This window comes from Pituophis catenifer, unplaced genomic scaffold (assembly GCF_029215685.1).
Source record: "Pituophis catenifer annectens isolate HBS135680 unplaced genomic scaffold, rPitCat1.0.hap2 SCAF_4, whole genome shotgun sequence".
NCBI classification, from domain to species: domain Eukaryota; kingdom Metazoa; phylum Chordata; class Lepidosauria; order Squamata; family Colubridae; genus Pituophis; species Pituophis catenifer.
The window spans coordinates 780089-805677 of NW_027256884.1; the positions used below are offsets into that span (position 1 = coordinate 780089).

Here is a 25589-nt window from a genome sequence, read left to right on the forward strand (position 1 = left end):
TCTCCCTCCGCCTTTCCCGGGAGCCCCGGGGCTTCTGGCACGGCAGGCCTCCTGTCACCTCCAGGCCAAGGAAAGGGCGGCTGGGCGGTGCAGGCAAAGGGCCGGGGCTTTTGGGGAGAAGGGCTTCCTCCCTGCCGCAACGAAGCCGCCGGGCCTCGGCCACGGAGGGATGCTGCCGGCCGCTTCCAGCTCCTCTTTGCACGGCCAGCGCCACACGGGCCTCCGAGGGACGCCGGCTCAGCCCGGGTGGCCGAAGCGCAAAGGCCCCGGGGGCTCCCCCCGCCGCCCCTGCCCAGCCTGCACGGGAGGCCGCTTCGCTGCGCTTTCCTCGGAGCGGCGCAGGGATGCCGGCCCGGCTCCGGCTCTTGTCCCGGCGACGCCTGCAGGCTCCGGTGCCGACGGCCGAGCCAGGAGCCGCAGCGCGCAGCCCCATCCCTGCCTACAAAGGGGCGCAACTCTGGGGCCGCTCCGCCCGCGCTGCCCTCCGGGGACCGTCACGGGCCACCCGCCAAGGCGGACCTGCCGGGCCAGCGGAGCCCCCGGGGGAGGCGAGGCGGAAAGAGCCACGCGGGGCTGGGAAGGGCGCCCGGCACGCAGGTAACCCCGAGCCCCAGCCGGGGATCCCCCGCCCGGGAAGGAGCGAGGCCGGCGGGCCTTCGAGGGAGCCGCTTCCCCGGGAAGAGACGCCGAGCCGGGCCTGCCGCGCATCGCCTGCGCCCCTTCCCCGCGTGGCTGCCTCCCTCCCTCCCTCCCTCCCTCCGGCCCCGGCAGAAGAAAGAGCCGCCGCCGCTGCACGTGGCCGCCTCGCCCCCCCCAACGCCCCCCTCCCCCTCCCCCCCCTCCCTCCGTCCGTCCGACCGTCCGACCGTCCAGAGAACGGAGCCATCATGGCTTCCCCGCCGCCCCCGGAGGCTCCCCGCCCGCCCGTCCAGTGCCGCTGCTGCCGCCGCCGCCGCCAAGGCTGGCAGGGATGGAGAGGCTGGCAGAGGGCGGGGGGGAGGGCGGGGGTCGCGGAGGGAGGGAGGGAGGGAGGGAGGGGAGGGGGGTTTGGGGGCCCCGGGAGGGCCTGGGCGCCTCCACTCACCTGCCCGCCCGCCTGCCGGTTGTCCGGGGGCCCGCCTGGCGCTGGGCCGGGCTGGGGGTGCCGCTGCTCCGGCTGCCTCTCCCGCCGCCGCCCCGGCCGGCCGCCCAACCGCCCCGCGGACCCGCCTCCGCCGCCGCCTCCTCGCCCGCCGAAACCAGCGCGAAAAATGCCCCGCGTTGATTGGCTGCCACGCCGCCTTCGCGCCGCCGGACCCGCCGCGCCCCATTCAAACCCGCCGCCGCCGCCGAGCACGGAGCCCCGACCGCCCCCCCCCCACATGCCCCCCCCCCCAGGCTCACCCCCGCCACGGGCAGCGCGGGCCCCGCGTGCAGCTCCGCCGCCTGGAAGGGAGACGCGCCTCCTGCAGGGTCCCGCCTGCAGCGCCAGCGATCGCGCCCCGACCCGGAGAGCTCTTGCCCCGCGGCGCCCCCGCAGCAGCCTGGCGCCCGCGGACGCCCGCATGGGCATCTCCGCCCACCAGGGCAGCCCCTTCCCTTCCGGCCCAGCCTCTGGGCACAAAGGGCCGCCTTTTGCAACACAAAGGGCCCCTGCCGCCCCCGCCCCCGCTGCAGGGAGGGCCCAGCATGGAGGGGTCCTGGGTAGGGGAGCCCCCCCTCCCCCGCATCTGGCTGGGCCTCCAGAAGTGAGGCTGGTCAGCTCCACAACAGCTGCCCAAGGGAGAACTGCAGGCGGTCGGGGGCTCAGCTGGGAGGATTTGAAGTTGGGGACCCCACCAATCTCCCACCCACTGCCCTTATGGGAAGCCCATCCTGGGCGATCCTACAGTCGGTCCAGCCCAGGGTTGTGATTGAAAAGACACAACCTGCTTTTCCTAAAACAGAACCAGGGAAAGTGATGTTACTTGGGATCTGATCTCAAAGGAGTTTGGGACGGCCAGAAGGAAGGAAAGAGGGCCGAGACATCAACTGGAAAACTGCGGATAAGATTCCAGGAGAGGAAGACCAGAGAACAAAGATCCAGGATGGGGTCTTGGGGCTCGGCTAGGTCGGGGATCAAGGCACGAAGATTAGGGGCAGCCATTCAGACTAGTAGCCATGAACAGAAAAGAGAGTTTTGTAAGGTTAGGGTTAGGCCTCGATTTAGGACCACAATTGAGCCCAAAATTTATGTTGCTGAGCGAGAGATGCGTTAAGTGAGTATTGTCCCATTTTACGACTTGTCTTGCCACATGGGTATTTGAATTGCTGCCGTGGTTAAACCCAATTGTGAAGTGAGTCTGGCTTCCCCATTGATTTCGCTGGGCAGAAGGTTGCAAAAAACATGACCTTGGACATGCAACCGTCATAAATGTGAGTCAGTTGTCAGGCATCCAATTGTAAATGGTGCGACCCTGGGGATGCGGCAAAGGTCCCAAGTGCGAAAAATGGTTGTAAGACACTTTTCAGTGCCGTTAACAACCGCGGGTCAAAGACTCCCTGAATTACATTTTATACCTCCACCTTTACTCAGGGTTTACTCATAAAGTTAATCTGGCTGCAAAGCCTGCTTGGAGAATTAACTGTTGGGGCTTCATGGGGGGGGAGGGGGGGTCTTTTCCATGCTGCAGTGGGCAACTTCATTTGTCTTTGTAGTTTGTTTTTCGGGGGGAGGGGCACAGCTGCTCTCCCCACGTGTCTTTAGGTTTTAAAGTTTTTTAATTATTTGTTTTAATTACGGTATATAAATGTATCGACATTTTATAACTGTAAGTTTCCCACATTTTCCCTTGCATAAGATGGACAGCCAATAAAAACCATAAATAGATAGATAAATAATAATCTCCCTCAAAGAAATTGGTTTAATAAAAATGGGTAAAAGTAAAATGTCACGGAAGAGTGGGGTTAGTGCAAAATGAGGGCTATGTCCTTCATCCTGGATTTCCCAATTTTTTGCTTCTCCATTTCTTTATTTCCGCTTTCAACTTTCATAATGCAACAAATGCATTGTAATTTTATCTTAAGCCTCCAAACTTTTGTTTCCATGACAAATAAAGTAAATAATTCACTTTTGGATCAGTACGAGCTTTGATTAACATGTCTGGTTTGTGTGCTACTTAAAAGCAATCATTGGTTTCGGTGGTGAAATGCACTGAACTTTGCTACTGGTTCGGAAATGTGAACGCTTGTGCTGCTTCTGTGCATGCGCAGAGGGTCAAAAACGGGACATAATGATGTCCCAGCGGGTGGGCGGGGCCTCTCGCCACCGGCCCTACCGGTTTGCACGAGCCGGATAGATCTGGGTGGATTTCACCGCTGATTGGTTTGTTACAATGATTTCTGAAGCCAGTTATAGCTCACTCAACAGATAAGAAATCATGGCTTCTTATGAGGCTTAAAAACCAGAGACTTAATCCATGCCCAGGGAGCCCTCTTTTCCTGTACTGACTTGGAACAATGAATGCCTGAACCTTTTCCTTTCTCCCACGGTGGAAGTTACAAATTCAGCATAATAAACCAGAGAAATCAAGTCAGGATCTCCTCCTACAGTATAAGTGGCCTGCCTTGTTTCTGTTAAACGGCTACAGTTTTTCTGGGCCATCTAAATTACTTGCAAAGCTTTTGAGTTTCCAGGATCTCTCTGGGTAGATAAAAATGGAAAAGAAACAAAAAAAGAGGAATTTTCTACCTTTGGGAAACAGGTGTTTCAGGGACTTGATATACAGCTAATCCTCAACTTACAACCTCAATTGCACCCCAAATTTCCATTGCTAAGCAAGAAAGTTGTTAAGTGAATTTTGCTCCATGTTGTGACCTTTCTTGCCAGTTAACTGAATCATTCCAGTTCAGTGAATCACAGGGTCATTAAGTGAATCTGGCTTCCCATTGACTTTGTCAGAAAGTCACAAAAGGGGATCATGTGACCCTGGGACCGTCATAAACCTGAGTCTCTAGTTGTAAATCTCTTTTCTCAATGCTTTGTGGTCACTGTCTGGTCCCTGAAGGAAAGGTTGTAGGCCTGCCACATGTAAGCCAAAGGCTGCCTTTCTATTCCCAGGGCAGCAGCCAAAGAAGCCGATGCAAATCCTAGGCTGCATTGAGAGCAGGAGAGTCAAGGGCACCTGAATTATTAGCAGTGTTTTATGATCCTTTGGTAAGACCATGCTGGGAAGCCTCCCTCCAGTGCTGATCACCACTATATAAAAAGACGTGGAGACTTTGAAAAAAAAAAAGTGCAAAGAGGAGCAACTAAAACGATTAAAGGCCTGGCACGAAGAAAGGTTGCAGGAACTGGCTACGGCCAGTCTAGAGAAAAGAAGGACTGGGGGTGGGGGGGGGGGGTGGAGCGGGGCAGGATTAGCAGTTTTGCAATATTGGAGGTGCTGCCACAGAGCAGAAGGGGTGGGGGTGGGGGGTCAGCCTATTCTCCAAAGCCCCTGAAGGCAGGAGAAGCAACCTGGAGGCAAGGAGGAATTTCCTGACAGGGAGAACAATCGACCGGTGGAGCTTCTGGGGCTCCATCCCTGGAGGTTGTTAAGAGGAGAGCGGACAGCCGCTTGTCTCAAATTGCATAGGGGCTCCTGCTCGAGCAGAGGGTTGGACTAGAGGACCTCCGAGGCCCCTTCCGCGTCTCTTACTCTGCTTATATTCATGCAACCAGCTTCCCGGGGCGGCTCTGCAGGCGCACATAGGGCTGCATCGCGTCCAAGCCCCGGGGCCTTTTAAGAAGACACCGGACCGTCGTGGTCTGAAACAATATCGGGGCTCCTGCTCGAGCAGGGGGCTGGACTAGAGGACCTCCGAGGCCCCTTCTTGGCAGCCACAGGCGACCCTCGCCTCCTTTTTCCGCTCTCCGAGGCGGCCGCAGCACGTGGTCCTCCTTCCCGCCGCCCCTCCCGCCCCTCTCCTCCCCGGAAGACTCCACCTCCCGGCGTGCCCCGCGGCCACTTCCGGCCCCGCCCAGGCGCAGACCGGCTGGCAGGCCCAGGCATGGCGGCGTTCGTGCTCCTGAGGCGATGCGCGCGGAGGGCGCCGGGGCTGCCCCGGACGGGCTGCGGAGAGGCCGCCGCGGCAGGTGAGAAGGAAGGGCCGGGGGAGGAGGAGGAGGGGGAGGGCAGCCTTGGCGGGCAGGAAGGGCGAAGGGCGGCCGACCCCCCCGGGGTGGATCCCCTCAGGCAGGGCTCCAACAGGGGAAGAAGCCTCTCTCTCTGTGTGTGGGGGAGGGGAGGGGTGGGGGGGCGGCTGAGGGCCCCGTCCGCGAGAGGCGAAGCGGCTTCTCCGGAGGCCCCGGGAGCCCTTCCCTTCCCTTCCCTTCCCTTCCCTTCCCGGGAGGCTATTATGGGATGTCCCCGGGTCTCCTCAGGTAATCCCGGCCTGCCCGGGAAGGCCCCGGATGCCTCCCTGAGAGGCTTAGCCAGGCCGGCCGGGGGATCCGGGGCCCTGTGTGCCGATACACACGTCCTCCTCCTCCTCCTCCTCCTCCTCTCCCGCCACCACGGGGCCACAGCTGGGCTTTCCCTCGGGGGTCGGAGCAGGCGGGATTGGGGGGTCAGGGGGAGACGGGGTCGCCCCCCTTGGAAGAAGCCCCCCCCGCGGCCCCCAGCCCCTCAAAGGCCGGGCGCAAAGACAGGCGGTCCTCGACTTACGGCCACGGCATGGCCATTGGGACCAGACACTTCAGTCAGTTTGGCCCCATTTTATTAACAGTTGTTAAGTGAATCCGGCTTCCCCGTTGACTTTGCTTGTCAGAAGGTCACCAAAGGGGATCCTGTGACCCCGGCTGAGACGGTCATAAGTATGAGTCAGTTGCCAAAAGGCTCAATTTTGATCAGGTGACCCATGGGGATGCTGCTGCCGCAACAGTCATAAGTGTGAAAAGCAGTCCTAAGTCACTTTTTCCGGGGCCATTGTAACTTCGAATGGTCCCTAAATGAACTGTTGTAAATCAAGGGCTACCTGTACATGCTGAATATTCCAGAAAAACGAGAGTATCAGTGCCTACATGCACAGGAATTATAAACACAGAGGGGAAAAGCTTAAATAGTGTCTCCTAAGGTGAATCAGCAGCTTCTTTGCCTGGCAGGAGAAGTAACCGTGCAGATATTATCGCCGTGGTTTCTCCTTTCCCCATCAGAGGTGGCTGCGTTCATTCCTCTCAGGGCTTCTGGTTTTAATGCCAGGGACTGGCAAGGACCAATTCTTCATGGTCTCTTCAAGCTCTTTATTCAGGGAAAAAGGTTTTTGAGCCCTTTGAGAGACACCTTTGGGGCACCTGCAGTTTATATAGTGCCTGTAAAGACTGCACTATTTTCTGCACAGTCTGCCTTTGGGGGAAACAGATTCAGACACCCATTGTCCTATGCACAGAAAAGAATTTCAGAAGTTGTGGGAGCATCATCACTGGAGGCTTTCAAGAAGAGTCTGGGCTGGCATCTGTCAGAAAGGGTGTAGGTAGGGTCTTCTGCTTGGGCCCTGGGGGTTGGACTAGATGACCTACAAGATCCCTTCCAACTCAATCTGATTTTAAAAAAAAGAATTCATCAACTCTGAATTTTTATAGTTTAAGTACAGGTAGTCCTTGACTTGTAACGGTTCATTTAATCACTTTAATGACTGTTCGAAGTTACAATGGCACTCAACAAAGTTGACTTATGACCATTTTTCACACTTAAGACCGTTGCAGCATCCCCAGGATCACAGGATCAAAATTCAGACGCTTGGCAACTGGTTCATACTTATGACCACCTGACAAGCGAAGTCAATGCGGAAGTCAGATTCACTGAACAATTCTGTTGCCAACTTAACAACTGTGTAACGAAAGGTTGTAAAATGGGGCAAAATTCAGTTAAATGTCTCGCTTAGCGACAAAAAATTTGGGCTCAATTGTGGTTGTAAGTCGAGGACTGCCTGTAATTTCTTGCTGTGTGAGCTCTTAACAAAATCCATTGAAGGCTTTTATACTTGATCTTAACTATGGCATTATTTCTTCCTGAAGTATTGAATAGTGTGTGGAGAAAGTTATTTTGATATCAGACTGGTACAAGTGTAATGTTCTTATCTATTTCTGGCCTGCTTGCCTACCCAGACTGCTTTTTTCCTACTTGTAGGTCATTTGGAGAACCTTGCTTGTCTTAACTGTTCCTCCATGAGGCTAATAAAAGACATGTAAGTATGAATCTTTGTAACGCCATTACGAGTAACCTGCTTATTTTGACAGTTTATGGAATGGAGGGTCTTATAAATAGTTGGTATATATATACATGTTTTTAATAAATAATTACAAAAGATTGAAACATTCTTTGAGGTGTGGCTTAAAGTTTAGCCTTTGATTAGGAGATGATGCTTGTGTGGTTCTTTTACCTTTTTATAGTACCAAAATAGGCCTTTCTCTTTAATTTCTTCTCCATTTCTGTTCAGATACAACTTCCCATATTCATCCGGTTTTGTTTCCTCCCTTCTCAGTGAAGTCTTCCCTGTTCCTATCGCATTCCTCTCCCATTATTTTTATTTTATGGTTTGTGTTGGATATTGAATGGGGTGTGCCTATGTTGACATTATTTATTATTAAGATGGAAGAGTTACCTTATTTTATAGGTAGTACAGCTTAGTCAGTAGTTCTTAATTAAAGGATTTTGTTTTGACTTTGATGGACTATAACTTCTGGCAAGTTTGTTTGGAGATGCATATGTTCATAGACTCACATAGATGAAGTGTGAGATGTGTCCACATTTATTCCAGAGGGAGGAAGTCTGCAGGATTGGTCTCAGCTGGATTTCACCTTAGGTTGATAAGGAGAGAAGCTGGGCACTGCACAGGATTTTGCTTATCTTTTCCTATGATGTGTGGACATATTTTGGGTAAATAAGATGCCTGCCTTAAGGTTGTTAGTCTATTTTAGCATAGCACAGACAAGCTTAAATTTGAACAATATAAGGAGCCTTGGTGGTGCAGCAGACTAAAGTGCTGTTAAGTAGCACTTAGCTGCCAGCTTCCTGCAATTACTGCAAGTTCGAATCTCCCCAGGCTCAAGGTTGACTCAGCCTTCCATCCTTCCGAGGTAGATAAAATGAGGACCCGGATTGTGGGGGCAATAAGATGACTCTGTATAAAAAAGAACACCGCTTAGGGGGCCCCTGAAAGCCCTACTAAGGTATATACAAAAAGTATGAAGGCTATTGCTTAACGCATTGTAAGCCGCCCTGAGTCTCCGGAGAAGGGCGGCATATAAATCGAACCAATAAATAAAAATAAATAAATAAATAAATAAGCATTTTAAATGTTAAGTATTTCTTTAAATTTTAAGTATTTCTTAACAAGTAGTGCAAAGCAAGAAGCAGGATAATTTTGAAATGTGCTTCCAAAAATCCAATCCAGAAAAGAAACGGCAAAGCAATTTTGCCATCAGATACACAGAAAATGAAAGTGTGGTCCTCTATATGTTTACAATTTCAGGCTTTCATCTTAGCCACATGGGCTGCAGAGTTATTGGTGGCCTAAAGGATTATTGGTGCTTTGTCTAGTAGTATCCAAGAGTGACAAGCTGATTTTCCCTCTGAGGATAGAAAGGATGGAAATAATTATCACTTGTTTGGAAGATTATAGAATTATAGGGAAGAGAATTTACAGAAAGAATTTACATTTTACAATCTTTCGTGCCACTGAATCACTGCAGTTAAGTTAGTAGCATGGTGGTTAAGGACACTGCAACAGTCATAAATATGAACTAGTTGCCAAGCGGCCGAATTTTAATCACCTGACCATGAGGATGTTGCAAAGGTCGTAACTGTGAAAACTGGTCATAAGTCCCATTTTTCAATGTTGTAACTTTGAACGGTCACTAAACAAACTGTTGTAAGTTGAGGACTCCCTGCTCCTGATTTCCTCCTCCCTATTTTCTCTCTCCTGCTGACTCCCACCAGCAGAGCAGCAGCCATGTCTGCCCACAAAAGCCGTGGGCACAAGGTTCTAGTTAAAAAAAAATAACCCCAAGCCCAGCCCTAAAATTGTTATTTTTTCCCTGTAGCCTCATAAGAGGCAATTATAGATTAGTGGGAAATCCCAGAAATGTTCTTCCAAGAGACGAGAGAAAATGCCAGGAAAGAATTGAGTCATGTAATGAAGAACCAGTGAGAGGATGGCAGCTCTCTCGCCCGCTGAGCAGCAGCAGCAGTGCTAAGGTGGCATGGCTCCACTTAACCCCTGGACTCGCTTTGCTCACTCGACTCTAGGCTGCCCAGGATCCTTCGGTGTTTCTGCTGTTTCTTCCATCGCCTGCATGATTCCAGGCGCTCTTCTTTTCTAGATGGAAAACGTTTTCTCTGTTGCTGCTCAGAAATTGGGGTCCCCCCCTTCTCTCTCCTTTTTGGCAGCCCCCTGAGCAGAGAAGTCCAATCAACACTAGTCTCCCTTTTATCCTGGTTACACCCAAGCCATCTCTGCTTCTGTCAAGGAGCTTCCTTCACCCCAGCCCCCCATTTCAGCCAGACAAGAGGCTGTCATTGTGACCATCCCTGATTGGGGGGTCTCCTTTCAAAGGGAGAGCATTAAGCCTTTGTTCCTGAGGGATCCTGCTCCTACAGCCCTGGGCTCAAGTTACTCCGAATTCCTGACAATTACAGGAAGCAGAAGTTCCTTTTCCAACTCTGTGGAGAGGAGTTTTGATCTGCCAGACTAGCCTTATAGGTAGGGGATTCCTTGTGGGTGTCCTGTCTTAAATATAACTTAAATAACTCTAGTTAAGTAGCCTAACTAGATCCAGTTTGATTTAGTGGCTAGGAAGTGTGAGCCTGTGAGTTCAAATCCCGCCTTAGGCATGATAGCCAGCTTGGGTGACTGGGCCAGTTCCTCTCTCTCAACCCAACCCACCTCACAGGGTTGTTGTGGGGAAAATAGGAGGAGGAAGGTATTTTGGACGTGTTTGCCTCCCTTTGTTCTTGAACCCAGACAAAGCAGCTAAGGTGCCATTTGCTGAGGCAAGTAACCTGCTACTTTTTAGTTTCTGTGAGACTTTCTCATCAAACCCTTTGTCTTCAGGGTTTTGGTGTAGCCTCTTGCTTTGCTGCTTGAATGTTGAAGCAGTAAACTCAGGATTTCTAGCACTTAAACGTTTTCCCTTTCGGTTCTTAATTTTTTTCCTTTGTCATAGCACTTTGTGTTTTCACAGATTCAGTTGTGTAGCAGTGGTGTGTATGCTTAGGAACATCTAATTATATGCATGCTTTGTGTGAATGAATCATAGAGTTGGACTGAGGCCGCCAAGTCCAGTCAACAAATTGCAGGGTAAAAATGTAAGTTGAGGCACCCTCAACAGCTAACTCTACAGCTTCTGCCTGAACATCTCCTTCACCTCTCCACCCAAATCATTAATATCTGTGTTGAATAGGACTTCTGTCAGGACTGAAATTTGTAATACCCTCTCTTCAAGTTTGATGAGGGGCCACTGACCGGCACTCTTTGACAAAGATTTTGGAGTCAACTATGTATCCACTTATTTTGGAGCCCACATTTAACTAGCTTGCTGATCAGAATGTCGTTCTATTTTCCCAGGATGAGAAGCTCCTAGTGAGGAAAGACACTTTAGTTTGTGGAGAACAAAGGGAAGCTTCCCAAACATACAGTTAGGTTTTGGGGGGGGGGGCACTTAATTTATGGTCACTAGAAATAAGTAGGATGAAAAGCATAACATGTGCTATTGCTATTAAAGCCTGCTTTTTCTCTCTTACAGGCCTGCCCGTTTTAAATATTGCACTAATATCTCACCTTACGTTTATTGTACAAAAGACAGCTACACTTGGACAAAAGGATCAGAAAAAAGGCAGGGGGCGGCCCTGAGAGCGTTTGACTCCCTGTGGCCCTCCCCCGACAGAGGAGTTTCAGGGCCTTGTTGGGTTACAGTGAGGAACTGGCATTCTTCAGCATCCAGAAACGATGACTCTGTAGTAGAAAAATCGCTCAAGTCCCTGAAAGACAAAAACAAGAAGTTGGAAGAAGGGGGCCCCGTTTATAGTCCAGCAGTGGAAGAAACCATCGTTAAAAAGTCCATTGGGCAGAAGATTGTCGATGAGGTGAAGCATTACTACCACGGCTTCCGGTTGTTGTGGATCGATTCCATAATTGCCGCCAGAATGCTCTGGCAGATCCTTCACGGCAGCTCCATGACCCGCCGGGAGCGCAGACAGGTAACGCTGCCCACAGCACTGCCCTTGGGATGGACACCAAAGAGGAAATGAATATCACCAAGCCATTGCAGGTGTTTTAATGCTCAGAGACCTTCAGTTCTGGTAACAAATAAATGAAATAGCGGAAGCAAAGAAATTAAAGATGCAAAGAAATAATTAACAAAGAAAAAATGTGTGTGCGTTTGTCTATATTCACAAGAGCTACAGAACATTTTTATTCGGTAGATATAAAGTGCAAGGTAGATCAGATAGGGTAAAATGTTAATTTAGTTTTTTAAAAAAGGATGACCAGATCTGAATAATTCAGCAACACAGGGTTTGAAATGTTACACCAATACAGGTAATCCTCAACCAGTCCTCGCACTTACAACCATCGAACATCCCCATGGTTACATGATCAGAATTCGTGTGCGTGGCAACTGGCATGTATTTGCAGCGGTTGTAGCATCCCAGGGTCATGTGACTTCCATTTGCACCTTCCCAGATGGCTTCCGACAAGCAAAGGCAATGGGGAAGCTGGATTCGTTTAATGACCACACAACCCACTTAACAACCATGGCCAAAAAGGTTGGGTGTGACATAACCACCTTACTCACCAATAGACATTGTCCCAGCTCTGTAAATTGAGGACTACCTGTATGGATTTTATTATCATGCTTTTAAACGTAATAATAGACCCTTGTTATCTCATTTTTCTTGCAAAAGTACAAAAACTAGCCAATTTACGTATGTCAGGTTGGAAAACTGCAAAGAAGAACATGTTTTTTAACGAGAAGTGCATCTGTGTCATGAACATAGATGGAGCAAAATAACACATGATTCTGGCACGGCACGGAACCCACAATTTCTCTTAATACAGAGAAAAGCCGCTTTTACGCAGTGATGGTTACAGTTAATAGTGCTGTTTGAGCCTGCTCTGCTGAAAGGGAAGTTATACAGTCTTCAATTGACTCTTATGTAAAGGTTGCAGTTTCATTTGCAGTAAAGGACAAGTTTATTACCGGTAATACTGTTTTTCTCTCTCTTGAAAGTAGGAAGGATGCGTTACTTGGTCTGAAAAGAAATAAGCTTGATAAAATTGATCAGGTTTTTTTAAAATAGTTAAAGCTCCCAAAAAGATTTTGTCAATTAGCCGCATGATAATGACTCTCTTCATTTTCCTCTTGTGATAAACCGAAGCTTGTTTTTTTTTTCTTTGCAGTTCCTTCGGATCTGCGCTGACCTCTTTCGCTTGGTCCCTTTCCTCGTCTTCATCGTGGTTCCCTTCATGGAATTCTTGCTTCCCGTAGCTTTGAAGTTGTTCCCCAATATGCTTCCTTCGACATTTGAGACAAACTCTAAGAAGGTAACCATTATATCAAGAAGTATTTGTAGAAATGTAGAAAAGTCTTTAGAGAGTGGTAGCATCCCTGGTTAAAATACCCGTTGACCTGTACACCTGAGCAGGTGGCCCTAAGTGTTTCAAAGCCCCTCTACTAGGTGGACCGTGCTGCCTGCAGACCCCTCTCTCTAATATTAAACTATGTGTTCATTTTTGTTAAAGGTGCGTGTCTTTCACTTCAGCTTAGACCTAAGGAAGTTGACTTCAGGAAATTTGTATGCGAAGGGCTTTAAATCCAAATGCAAAAGAACTCATTTTTAGCGAGAGGGCTCGGAAAATACCTTGATGAAGCCGTTGAAGAGCGGCTCTTCATTTAGATAATTATATGCAAAGATGCAGACTTGCGTGCTTAATTGGGAATAAACCCATTTCGTTTAGCTGGACTTGGTTTCCAATAACTGTTCCTAGGCTAGAAAAGCTTACATAAGAATGTTGCTAAATATTGTATTCCTCTGATATTTAATAGTGTACAAAGCGGACATAATGGGAAATTAATTTTTAACGTCAGTCTGGAACAGCTTTCTGTTAAAATGCTTTTTTTTTCCTTATTAGGAAGAGAGGTTGAAGAAAGAACTGAGAGTAAAACTTGAGGTGGCTAAATTTCTTCAAGATACTATTGAAGAGATTGCCTTAAAAAACAAAGCAGCTAAAGGGAATGCTACAAAGGATTTCTCAACCTTCTTTCAAAAGGTATTCAATTTGTCTCAAAAATTTAAATTATGTTGTTACATTTTATCACTAGGCTTCCAAGTGGATGATGATAATAGATACATCTGATACAATAGTTAACATTTCTTAGAGTAAATCCTTGCCTTTCTGAGGAAAGAGTTCCGGATACCGTCTTTAAGACTTTATAGCGTACAATTTCTAATTTCAGATACGCGAGACTGGTGAGAGGCCGAGCAACGAAGAGATTTTACGGTTTTCTAAACTGTTTGAGGACGAGCTGACCCTGGACAACCTCACAAGGCCCCAACTGGTTGCTCTGTGTAAACTTTTAGAACTTCAGTCAATCGGAACAAACAACTTTCTTCGCTTCCAGCTAATCATGAGACTGAGAAGTATCAAAGCAGATGATAAAGTAAGGGGATCTTTTTTTTTGTTGACAGTTTATTTAAAGAAACTGTTGTGGAAAAGAAAATTAATTTTAGAGTCACGATGTATGTGGTGGGGAACGCCGGCAGGGAGGAGGGCTCAAGCAGAGAATGGTTACGAGCTATTGTTACAAATGAAGAGAGCTATTTATAACAGTTGTTTCTGAATATTTGGAGAATGAGTTTCTATGCGCTGTAGATGTTCATCTTTCACCCTGTCTAGCTGATAACTGAGGAGGGCATGGACAGCCTGACAGTAAAAGAGTTGCAAGCAGCCTGCCGAGCGAGGGGCATGAGAGCCCTTGGCGTCACAGAGGAGCGATTAAAGGATCAGCTGAAGCAGGTATTTCATCCGCTAGGAGTATTGGAAGGCTTTTGTCACGACGAGGCCAAAACTCAAACTGGATCCAGATGGGAACAATCAATGCACAGAAGCGCTGAGAATAGTTCTTCATGAGAGAGAACGGCTCTGCTAAAAACTGCCAGGGTCTAATTCTAACTCAAGGTTGACATTTTGAATTGTAGATGGTGTGTCTGTATACACAATCAGGCATATGTGTGTGGTGGCACAAACGTCTTTTAAGTCCAGAATGGCAGGAAAAAACCCCACATTGCTTATTGGATGGAACACCCCAACCTCTGCTGTGGGAGGCTTGGCTTCTGCAGACATCCAAATTTTTAAGCAATAATCGAGGGAACATAATTCTGTCTCTTTGCTTGACAATTCCTGATCTATATTTTGACACACATCCTTTGACCAAATCTGGAAGGAGATTTTATCAAAGGAATGAACTCTGCTAGTCATTTTTGGAATTTGTATTGCATCCTAAAACTTTTCACAAACTCTCTTATGACAGGGGTGGGCAACTGTGGCCCTTTTACAACCTGTGGACTTCAACTCCCAGAATTCCTGAGATAGCCAAGCTGGCTCAGGAATTCTGGGAGTTGAAGTCCACAGGTCATAAAGGGGCCATATTTGCTCATCCCTGTTTTATGAAATCTATAAAAACACAATGATGGTCTTCCTGGAAACTTAATACTTTTTTCGGAATTTGGAACTTGGTGGAACAGCTAGATTGCCAGTTTTTGCTACTCTGGGCTTGATAATTTCTGGCCTTTTGGGGTATGTTTTCAGTAATATTTGCATTATGTAGTATATTATAACTACTAATACTTTTCCAACTATGATCTTGTGCTATCCAAAAACCTTACTTTGAGAAGAGATGTTGCTCTGAGGCAAATTATATAGAACCTCTATTTCGGTTTTTATTGTATCTCCCATTTTGTGTGTCCCACTTGGAAACAATATTGCAAGTTAAGATCTAATTTCAACCCCCCCCCCCCCCCCCCCGCCAAAGACCTTCTTTTAAAGGAATAATTGCTTTAGTATGGTCTCTGCATCAAACCAAAAACTTCTGATATTCTATCTTTTAATTGCAGTGGTTGGACTTGCATCTGAATCAAGAAATCCCAACTTCCCTGCTTATATTATCCAGAGCGCTGTACCTTCCAGAAACTCTGTCTCCGGCTGACCAGCTGAAAACGACTTTGCAAATTCTCCCTGAGAACGTGGTATGCTTTGCTTTACATGGCCAGCTTTTTTCTACAAATTACCGGTCTTGGAAGCAATTGGCGCATTTGTAGCATTGGGAATTTTACACCTTTGCGGGATACGTTGTTCAGTGTTCCACATCCACACTTTTATCTGACTTCTGTGTTGGAATTCTTTTGGTCATTTTGGAAGACGTTTTCATGTTATTTCATGTTTGGTAGAAGTCTGGTTGTTAAAGACAATCTGTGTCCCCCAAGAGCCGTTTGTGTATCTTTTCTGTGGACACCAAGACAGAGCGGTTAGAAGGAGGAGGCTTAGCTTGCGGTGATGGAACTGTCTGTCTTGAGGTTTAGCAGAGCTGATCTTGGGGAACTAAAAATACGGCTGACAAGCCGGGATATTAATTGGTCTCTTAACACAGAGATTACGGCTCACCTAGACAATTGGTCCCAGCTCTTCTCTGTGCGACATCTCTGTGGTTCTCAACCTTTTCTTCACCATGGACCCCCTCTAAACACCACAGACCCCCAAGGCTCAACTCAAGATTTAAATCGTAGCATTTCTTTAAGCTTTCACAGGCCCCCTGGGACAACGCTGCAGCCCCCTCAGGGCTCCATGGACCACAAGCTGAGAACCACCACAATATCCAAATAACCTGTTCGTTCATATTCCCCTTGCAACTGGTTGACTTTGCCTACAGGGCATTTAAATTTAATACCTTAAAAGTAACGGAGTAATGTGATTTGTTTTATTTGAACATTTGCAGCCGGAATTCAAGAAAGGCAATACCTGTAGATGGATTTTTAAATCTACTTTGGATGTTGATTTTACTGCTCTTATATGTGGCCTCTTAACATGCTCGGCTCTGGACTGGAGTTTGTCAATGTTGCAGTCCAATACAGCTTGTCCTTGACGTACGGCCGTTCATTTAGTGACCGTTCAAAGTTACAGCAGCACTGAAAAAAGTGATTTATGACTGTTTTTCAGTTATGACCATTGCAGTATCCCCATGGTCACGTGATCAAAATTCAGACACTTGACAGCTGGTTCGCACTTATGACGGTTGCAGTGTCTCAGTTATGTAACTTACGTAACTTAACTCTTTAATTTATGTCTCAGTTAACGACATCAATGTTGGGCTCAAATATGGTCATAAGTCGAGAACTACCTGTACCATATAGAGAGCTGCAGGATTTTTTTTTTCTTCTGGATTATTTTCTTTGCATCTTGTTGGTTGGCTTCTCAGAGTTTCTGGCTGGTCTCTGTTGGAGATGATGTTATTTACCTGGGTGAAAATAGGGTTAAGTTTCCTGTCTTACAGGTTGCAGGAACTGGCTTGTTGATCTGCAAACACAAGTCTTAGTATCCTTTAGGAAAGTCCTGTATCTCTGTATGTTAACATTTTATTATATATTTTTTTCAAATAAAAGGCAAAGGAGGCTCAGGTGAAAGCGGCAGAAGTGGAAGGAGAAAAGATTGACAATAAAGCCAGGTTGGAAGCAACTCTTCAAGAAGAGGAAGCCATCAGGAAAGAACACCACGAGAAAGAGCTGGAAAAGCTTTCCGAAGCGGCTGAAAAAGCCAAAGAGACTCTTCACGCTGCGGAAAGGGTGAGTAAGGAAGGCATAAGGTTTGAGGAGGCAGCGATATGGATGCCATGCGGAGCTCTTGGAGGAATGGCAGGATATAAATCCTCCCAATGAACCAAAGAGAGAAAGACAAATAAGACTTCCAAAAGCATTCCTTAAAAATCCATGCATCCATCTAGCAATCCCAAATGTAAAATCATGTTTAAAATCTTGTGTCTAATTGTTGTGTTTCCTGTGTTCCGGAAGGAGGTGATAGTAGATCTGGATTCCTCAGCTCTGAACAAAGTCTCTCTAGATGCCACTGCTGAACGAGAACCGGCAAAAGTGAATTTAACCCTGCAGTCAGAGGTTTTGAAAGATACGGCCCCGGTATTGGAAGGCATGAAGGTAAAACGTTAGGTGGGCGGGAAGCTCAGCACAAACTCTGCAATCAGGGGAATCAGGAAGCAGTTCACGGTTGCTCCATCCAGATGAGCTGATACATCCAATTATAAGAGATACAGAGAAGGCTCGGGCTTATTGCATTCATTACCTGCTGGTTACTTAAGGTTCCAGTTACAGTACTTAAAGTAAGGATGGGCAGTTTTTGGCTGATAAAAATCGGGCTGCATAAGAGTATCGGCACCCCCGTAAAATAAAGATAGAATTTGGAACACAATATAAGAAAAATACATGAAGAAGTCAGCTTCAGTTAAGCTGCTTAAAATGAAATTGATCACAGTATTACATAGCTGCCAACTAAAAATAGGACAAAGGCCATTTTATCTACTGCTGCTCAAGGAGCATAACGTTTAGTAGCTCTACACCAGCCAAGATACCAATATCTAAGTGCTCTATGAATCTTTCAAACTCCTCACGGCTTTGCCATGTTACGTTCTGGAAGAATTGCTATCAAGGCACAATTGGAAAAACTAAGGACACTGTGAATATCAGTGTGAAATGGGCAAAACCAAAAACATGCTCAGTTGTCTATCGGTCCCTGATCTCTGGAGCATAAACATTCAAAAGGGAGGTTTTTTAGTTTTACATTTTTCCTCTAACAGCACTCAAAGGACTGCTCCAATGAGCCAAAGCAAAATTTTCTCTCCTGTGAGCAGGGACTCTTGTCTGTGAAAGGTACTTGGCAAGTATGAACTTTATGCCTGGGTAAAAGGAGATTGGGGCACTGCTTCAGTCAGTCTGTCCTTCTCTATCCATGCTGTACTGCTTACGGGGAGTGGGCTTGCCCCTCCTCACTCTTGAGAAAGCAGGAGGTCAGGAGGTGTAAACCCAGGGAAAGAGAACTTGATATGGGGATCTATTGCAATTCCATTTCCATTGGAAACCATCCGTGCTGTGAGAGGAAGGCCAACTGAGGAGAAGTGATGGGTTGGCCAGGAACAAAACCTCTGTCTCTAGTTGTATTAAACCCGTTTTTAGTTGTAAGGTGGCGGGGGGAGGAGGGGGGGCAATTGGCCCCTGAAGTATTGGCCTAAGTAGTTCAGATTGAATTTCTGAGGAAGCAGGTAGAGAAAAGATCGAATTGTGCCTTTTATATTGGAGGTGGCTTGTCTATTTGGCTTCACATAATTTGACAGCTGTGGCCGCAAAACAGTCCCCGTTCTCCAGAATTGTATCTAGCGGAGAAGAATTTGTAAGTGGCAGTTTGTGGGGCTGAGTATATAAGTACCATGCGCTCTTCCGCCGGCAGTTTTCTGGGAAACCATCCCAGGCATTTTATGAAGGGAGGCTTGCTTCATCCAGAGCCCGTTTGTGCATCCTGCGTGAGCCTTTGCTCTCTTTGGAAAGAAGATAATCTTGATTTTTACTCTAATCCCTCTTTAATTGATCTTCTTTACCAGAGCCTCCAAAGCTCTCCTACCTGTGGGACTTTGGCAGGGTGGCCGAGTTAGCCACAGAAAGTGGAGTAGATGGAGAGATGCCTGCCTGTCACCCTAAGCGGATGAGCGGGCAGGTTTCCTAAGGAACCACCAGGACGTTGGATTTAAACATTAAACGGAAGTGGGAGAGCACGCAGCTTCCTTTAATTTCCCAGGATTTGATAAATGCCCGTTGATCATAGCAACAACTAACGATTAGACAACACCTTCAGACTGGTGCAGTTATAAAAAATCCAAATAAGAGGGGATCTAGTCTCCGGTTTCCTCCAGAGAGGAATTTCTCCGGGAAACAGAATCAGATGTGATTTCTTACCAGTGAAAACTGTGTGTAAAAGTTAAGGACCCCTCATTTGTAGGATGCTGTAGAAAATCTGTTTAAAATTCTTGGCTAGAAAATCAGTAAAAGCATTGTCAAATTGAGAGCCATGTTGGTGGGATCAGGAACTGGGAGACCATGAGTTCTAGTCCCATCTCAGGTACAAAGCCAGCTGGGCGATCTTGGGCCAGTCTCTCTCTCTCCTCTCCCTCCCTCCCTCCCTCCCTCCCTCCCTCCCTCCCTCCCTCCCTCCCTCCCTCCCAAGGAAGCAATGGCAAACTAGTTTTGAAAAAGCTTTGGGGATTTGTTCAAGGTAGCCTCTGAGAATCGGACACGGTTGAAAGGAAGGGGGAAAAATTGTCCTATTAGACTGGTTTTGCAAACCAAACAGAATATTTTCAGAGTTAATGTAGATTCACTTTTTCCGCTTCATTTTGTCAGCATCTCTTGGTAAAATATTTTAGCTTAAAGATACCTAGATCTGGAATATGCAGGGTCCGTGTTTTTTAAAATTCAGCAGTCTGGTGTTAATGTAAGCCTTATTCTGTTTTGTATGCTGTTTTACTTCCTAAAAAGTTCCCGTTGATTTGGGTGTACTTTCAATGATACAGGTTTTTTTCCTGGGAACCTAAAAAGTTATATTAGTGCTTATAATGCTGTGTATTTTTGGGGATATTGCAGGCATGGATAAAATGGATATAATGTACCTAAGCAAATAATATAATTTATTATAACTTTTTCCTGTCTTGCATAGTGCGCTGCGTCATAGCGTAGCATACCTCATAAGATAGCCAGTTTGTAACTCAGTCTGTGAAAGTTTGTAGTGCAGAAGGATGCGGGAAAGGCACAAGAAGGTATGTGGATTTAGCCATAGCATAAAGTAAGTTTGTCAACTATTTTTGCAATTTAATGAAAAATTCAGGTGTTCTAGCTTTACCCAGATTTATATAATATTTGTGGGTAGATAGAAATTTTGTTAACGTTCAATTGAAAATTTGCTGTTTCCACAAAAATTTGAAACATTGTTTTGTGGACTCTAAATTTCATAAGTCTGCAGCCTTCTGGTGTTCACTTTGCTCTGACTAAGCTGTACTTGTTGCTATTTTTTTCTCAGTTTCTCTTATTTTGTTTTTGCTACTTTTTTTTTTTTTTTTAATTTGATTTATATGCCGCCCTTCTCCGGAGACTCAGGGCGGCTTACAGTGCGTTAAGCAATAGCCTTCATACTTTTGTATATTTATACAAAGTCAGCTTATTGCCCCCACAAACTGGGTCCTCATTTAACCTACCTTAGAAAGGATGGAAGGCTGAGTCAACCTTGAGCCTTGGAGAGATTCGAACCAGCAGTAAATTGCAGGCAGCTGTGTTAATAAGAGGGTGCTTTAAACCACTGTAGTACCAAGGCTCTTTTGTACCGAGACTGCCCCACCTGGTCTTAAATGACCAAGGAAGTTGCTCATAATCTTTGCCAGCATGATTGGCACTTCCATTCCTTGTGTTCATGCCAAGGGCACCTTCCAAAGCCACAGCAGAAGCAAAGACACCCCCCCCCCCCCCGGTTCCCTGGAAGCGATGTGCCATCCCCGGTCCCTCCGGGGAGCTTCCTTACTCTCCTGGAAGGGATGGGATCCTTCTGCACCGGCACTTCGATTGATCGTTCAGTGGACGTGAATACATAATTAGGGCAGAGCTTTCTTCCTCAAATCCAGGCTTGGTCGAATGGAAGGTGATTTTTTCCTCTTGACATGTCGCCCGCTGGACTAAACTTGATTGAGAGCCAGTTTGGTCTAGTGGTGAAGGCAGCAGGCTAGAAAGCTGGAGATGGCGAGTTCTAGTCCTGCCTTAGCCATGAAGGCCAGTTGGGTGACTTTGGGCCAGGCCCTCCCTCCCAGCCCAATTCACTTCACCGGGTTGTTGTGTTGGGGAAAATAGGAGGAGTAGGGAGGAGCGTTTGATAGATAGCCGCCTTGAGTTATTTGTAAAAATGATAAAGCTGGGATACAGATAGACAAGAGAACTCTTGGATGAGCCCAGGGGAGGGAAGAGCTCTCCTACCTGACTGTACCAACAAAGCTCCTCTACCCAGCATCTGGGTGAAAGCACCCCCCCACCCCTTCCAGGGTCTTGTCTATCGCCCTCATCCTGCTCTTGGGACACCTTCTCAGCTTGGTGGTAAAGCTCAGGGTGCCAAGGTCCTCCAAGTGTTTCTCCAGGTGCAGGTGCCTCAGTGAGGATAAGGTCTGTGTTGTCGGGGTTCCTGTGGCACTCCGAGATCCATGGCAGAAGGCTCTTCCAATGGTCTCTCCCAAATAATCAGGGAGGCGTCAGTGAAAATCCAGCCAGAAACCACTCAAGAATAGTTGCCTACCTTCGCTCGATTCTCTGAAAAACATGGAAGTGTAATTTGTGCAATTGGAACTGCAGTCAGAGAGGCAGGCATGGGCCACTCGTATCTTGAGCGTATTCTTTTACATTTATAAATATATGAAAGATGGTTGCATGTTACGCAGAGCGACTATGAAATATTTAGAAATACAGTATCAATGGTAATCAATCTCTTCCTGAATAGTGTGGTGAGGATTCACGCTGAATTCATGGACTGGCATCCAGAGAGACCAGGGGCCTCCTCTCCCCTCCCTGTAGCATCCCTTGCCCTTAAATCTCTCCAATTCCTGGATCTCCTCTAGAGCCTCTTGTATAATGTATTTTACACAGAAGGCAGGAGGATGTGGAGGACAAGGGAGGCTTAACGTTCTTTTTCCTTTCCATTTATTCAGGGCGAAGAAATAACAAAAGAAGAGATTGACATGCTAAGTGATGCTTGCACTAAACTGAAGGAACAAAAGAAATTGCTGACAAAGGAGAAGGAGGAACTGGAGGACCTGAAGGATGACGTGCAGGAATACAGCGAGGTGAGACCGGAGGGGAAGTCAGGTGGCTTGAAAGAAAATGGGTGCTAACGTGAGTTGTGTCTTCTAGACCTCCCGGCTCTGATAGACGGGAACAGAGGTCATTCACAGCCCCAAGAGACGCTGATAGCTCTTGTTGCCTTTTTGCTCAAAATGCAGCCTCCTTCGTGTTTCTCTCAGTGCTTGGAGATTCAGACCGCAGAGGGGACCAGAGTCACTGTCTCTGTTGGGTCTCCTTCCGTCCTGGGCCTTTCCACCTCAATCAGATCTGCCAGGGGTTCTGGCCCAAGAGGCAGGTTGAGCATCAGGCACAGACAGGCGCCTTCCCCCGAGGGGAGCCCTTGCGTCTTCAGAGGCTCCTGGGAAGACTGAGGGCCCCCCAGTGGCTTTCGTAGGCCTAGGCTGGGCTGCCTGTAAGCTAGAAACGGCTCCCATCACCAGCTCTCCTCTCCCCCTGCCCTCTTTAGCATCAAAAGATTTATGGTGTAAAAAAATGTTCCTCTTTCACCCTCAGGATTTGCAAGAAATCAAGGAACTATCTAAGAGTGGACCAGAAGACATAGTTGAAGAATCCAAAGCCAGCAAGAGGCTGACTAAAAGAGTGAACCGAATGATTGGGCAGATCGATAGAATCATTCAGGAGTTGGAGACAGACCAAAAACCAGTTGGAGAACAGCTGGGCGGGGGTCCCAGTCCCCCCATTGGGTGAGTGGTTGGTAGTGCGGCTGAGGGAGATTATAGTTTATCATTGCAGTCCCTTCAGGGAAGGTTTTTTGTTGTTGTTGACCAGCCTTTGAGGAAGAAAAAGGGTGCCCTCGTCTCAGAGAGGCTCTGTTGTTCTTGGTTCCTCTGTGTAAAATCCAGGTGGCAAATAACTGCGATTTCCACTGGAATGATGGGTTATGCAAAGACTCCTCGCGCACGGATTGATCCTTGGTAGTAACCACTTGCTTCACTACAGGCTGCGTTTCCCATTTAGGCAGAACCTCATCAGCATCCAGGATCTTATTAACGTGATGAAGCAGCTCCAGGAAATCCCCGAAGGCAAACTCAACAAGCTGGCTGAGGCGCTGGATGAGAATAAGGATGGTGAGATCAACATAGACGACGTGGTCAAGGTGAGTCCGCTGAGCAGGAGCTCTACCTGCGAATGGAGGGCGGGGCTGCTTTCGTGGCCCTGGGAGCCCAGCAGAAGCTTCCGTCAGGCAACCTAGCATCAGATTTAACCTTATGCTCGGATGTGTCCTGAGTTGTCTACGGACTGTTGTGTCTGTGTAGTGTAACGTGGCAGCATGGATCCCTTCAGCTGTGTGGATCTCAGTTCCTAGAAATGTTTATGATTAAGGATGAAGGCTACCTGTAAGTAGAAAAGTTGGTGCTCCTGTGTATTTGTCAGAGAAATAATGTTACCCAAATAACAATATCCATTCATGGGAAGTGCCTGTTTCTTTGGAAAATGCCTTTTGACGTTCTTAAACGGCAGCATTTTCTGTTATTTTGTGCTTGAGTAAGGCTGAATTTAGGAGCAAACTTGTTGCTTAAGACGCTTGTTTTTTTACTTTCCTATTCAAGCTTTTCAAAAATATTTAGGAAGTAAACCTAAGTGGCACACCTAACCCTAACCTTTTAAAAATGCTTGGCTAGGTGATCGAACTGATTGACAAGGAGGACATCGATATCTCTACCAAGCAAGTAGCAGAGATCGTATCGCTGCTGCACAAGGAAGAAAAAGTGGAAGAGATGGAGAAGACCAAAGAAAGTGCGGAGAAGGAAGCGGCAGAAGTGAAGAACTAGCTTACGGTTCAACGGTTGAATGGAAGGCGGCCTCCTGTGCACCTTAGTCAGCACTTAGTAGCGGTGAGATGAAGCACCCCTGGTAGCTTTCCAACTAATCAAAGATACAGTAATTTTTGGACCCTGGTGAGACAAATGATCATTCCATGAAATAGAAAGCGTTCCAGTCTTCTAAGAAATCAACCCATCTTCTACAGTGATGCCAACTGGTGTGTTGATTCAGTCTCTTTGTCTCCCGGTTGTGATGTAAATCAGAAAATTCTTTGCAATGCACAAGGAATCACTTCTCCTTTTTAAACTATGTTACATTTGCTTGTCACAGAGATGATAACGTTTTTCTTCTTGGGAAAGTGAAAACCTCTATTGCAAAATCTCCAATACTGAAACCACTCAAAAATGGCTAAACCCTGGTGAAAAATGGTTTCTGAAAGTTTTGTAATTATTTTATGTTAACGTGTAGAATTGCACTGCAACCATAATTTAAAAAACAAAACAAAAACCTTCTCGAACATTTTTATTTTGGCTTGATTGATTTCTCAGTGTTAAAAAAGAAAAAAAAAATTGCACTATTTCGCTATCAATACACACTGTTTTAAAAAGGGTTTAAATTCTCTCAACCCTCTATAATCCCATTGATCTTTCTCTTAGTTTTATCTATTGATGTAGTTTCACTGATACAGAATCTGGGCTCCCAGAGTTTGCAGATCAGACATCAGTTGGCTACAAGGCGACTTTGAAATTGTAAAAAAAAAAAAAAAAAAAATCTACCAAATCACTGTTTATATAATAGGTGTACTTTAATCAGGAGATTTTTTTCACCTTGGGTATGAAATAACTAATTCAACATACTGGAAACATCATAAAAATTGCCTATATAATCATGACAATTAAAGGCTGCTAATAAGTATCTTCCTTAGTTTGCCTTGCTTTTGGTCTAGTCCGTTCTGTTGTGTAGTTGCGCTAGGCAGAGTTTCTTAAGCAGCCCTTTAAAGCATTTAGGGGGAGGGGGGTGGAGGCGATTCCAAGACTGTTCCCAGAAATAGAGGGGGTTGAAATTGGCTGCCTGAGCCTGAACGACTCTGGTTTCAATTATGACGCTTGGGTTTTGTCACTGCTCAGAAACAGTATCTGCATTGCCTTTCTTTAATTGAGTTGCAATACGAGTAAACACCCTGGGCCTCCCAGGTTTGGTATCAGAATTAATAGAAAATGTATTTTAGATGCCAGTATGGAGGAATTATGGCCGTTCATAGATTTGTCCCCATTTTCTAGTTTTGCCGCCGCCTTAGTGCTGTTGATAGGCAGGACGCAAGCGTAGCCCATTTATTCTACACGCTCCTCTTCCAGTTGTGATATGCGTTGGTTTTACGGGGATGCCACTGAAGCAGCATCCGATGACCTGAGAAGTTCCTTTTGGGCAGACTTTAAATAGGTTTCGTTGTGTGAGGAGTTTGGACCTTCCCTAACAACTTAAAAATCCATGGAGAAGAACAGCCTTTTTCATGGCACGTCATTTTTTATTGCACGTTTATTCCTGTGACAAATTAGCAAAAGGGAGCCCATCTGTCCTGTCGATCCAAGTGCCTCCTTTAGATCCCAGAGAAAAATCCCTCTTTGAGGGCAGAAGGAACGGTTGAGCCTTCTGACAGCTCTACTTCACCATCCCATCAGGTTGCAGCGGCTACTTGATGCTACCAAGGACACTGGTCAAGGCTGTGTACTTGCTGCTTCGGCATTGTTGCAGAGGATGTGCAAAGCCACACCCAAGCTAAACACACCTCTTGTGCCTGTTTTAGACTGGAAGCGGCTCTTGGAAACAGTTGTGTGCATGCACAACTTCCGGAGGCATTACAGTGTTTAAGTTCATAAAGTAGAT

The 25589-nt window shown here is 46.8% G+C and overlaps 2 protein-coding genes across 3 annotated transcripts in view; one reads left to right on the top strand and one right to left on the bottom strand.

Annotated features, from left to right (window-relative positions):
• The window catches only part of NSD2 (nuclear receptor binding SET domain protein 2), a 44224-nt gene extending 43060 nt beyond the window's left edge, over positions 1-1164 (bottom strand). The window contains exon 1 of the mRNA XM_070942980.1: positions 1085-1164. The gene's annotated coding sequence lies outside the window, so the exon portion shown is untranslated. The remainder of the gene's footprint in view (positions 1-1084) is intronic.
• Positions 1165-4995: 3831 nt separating this feature from the next.
• Positions 4996-24620, top strand: LETM1 (leucine zipper and EF-hand containing transmembrane protein 1). 2 transcript variants are annotated; one of them, XM_070943117.1, is made up of 14 exons: positions 4996-5095; positions 7128-7185; positions 10745-11198; positions 12400-12543; positions 13132-13269; positions 13457-13660; positions 13897-14016; positions 15114-15245; positions 16656-16835; positions 17061-17201; positions 21788-21922; positions 22434-22624; positions 22899-23037; positions 23564-24620. In XM_070943117.1, exons 1-14 carry the CDS (start codon positions 5011-5013, stop codon positions 23711-23713), a joined length of 2271 nt encoding a protein of 756 aa, XP_070799218.1. In that variant the 5' UTR covers positions 4996-5010; the 3' UTR covers positions 23714-24620. The 2 variants fall into 2 exon arrangements, with proteins under 2 accessions (XP_070799218.1, XP_070799217.1); XM_070943116.1 differs by lacking the exon at positions 17061-17201 and having other exon boundaries at positions 5073-5095.
• The last annotated feature ends 969 nt before the right edge of the window (positions 24621-25589 follow it).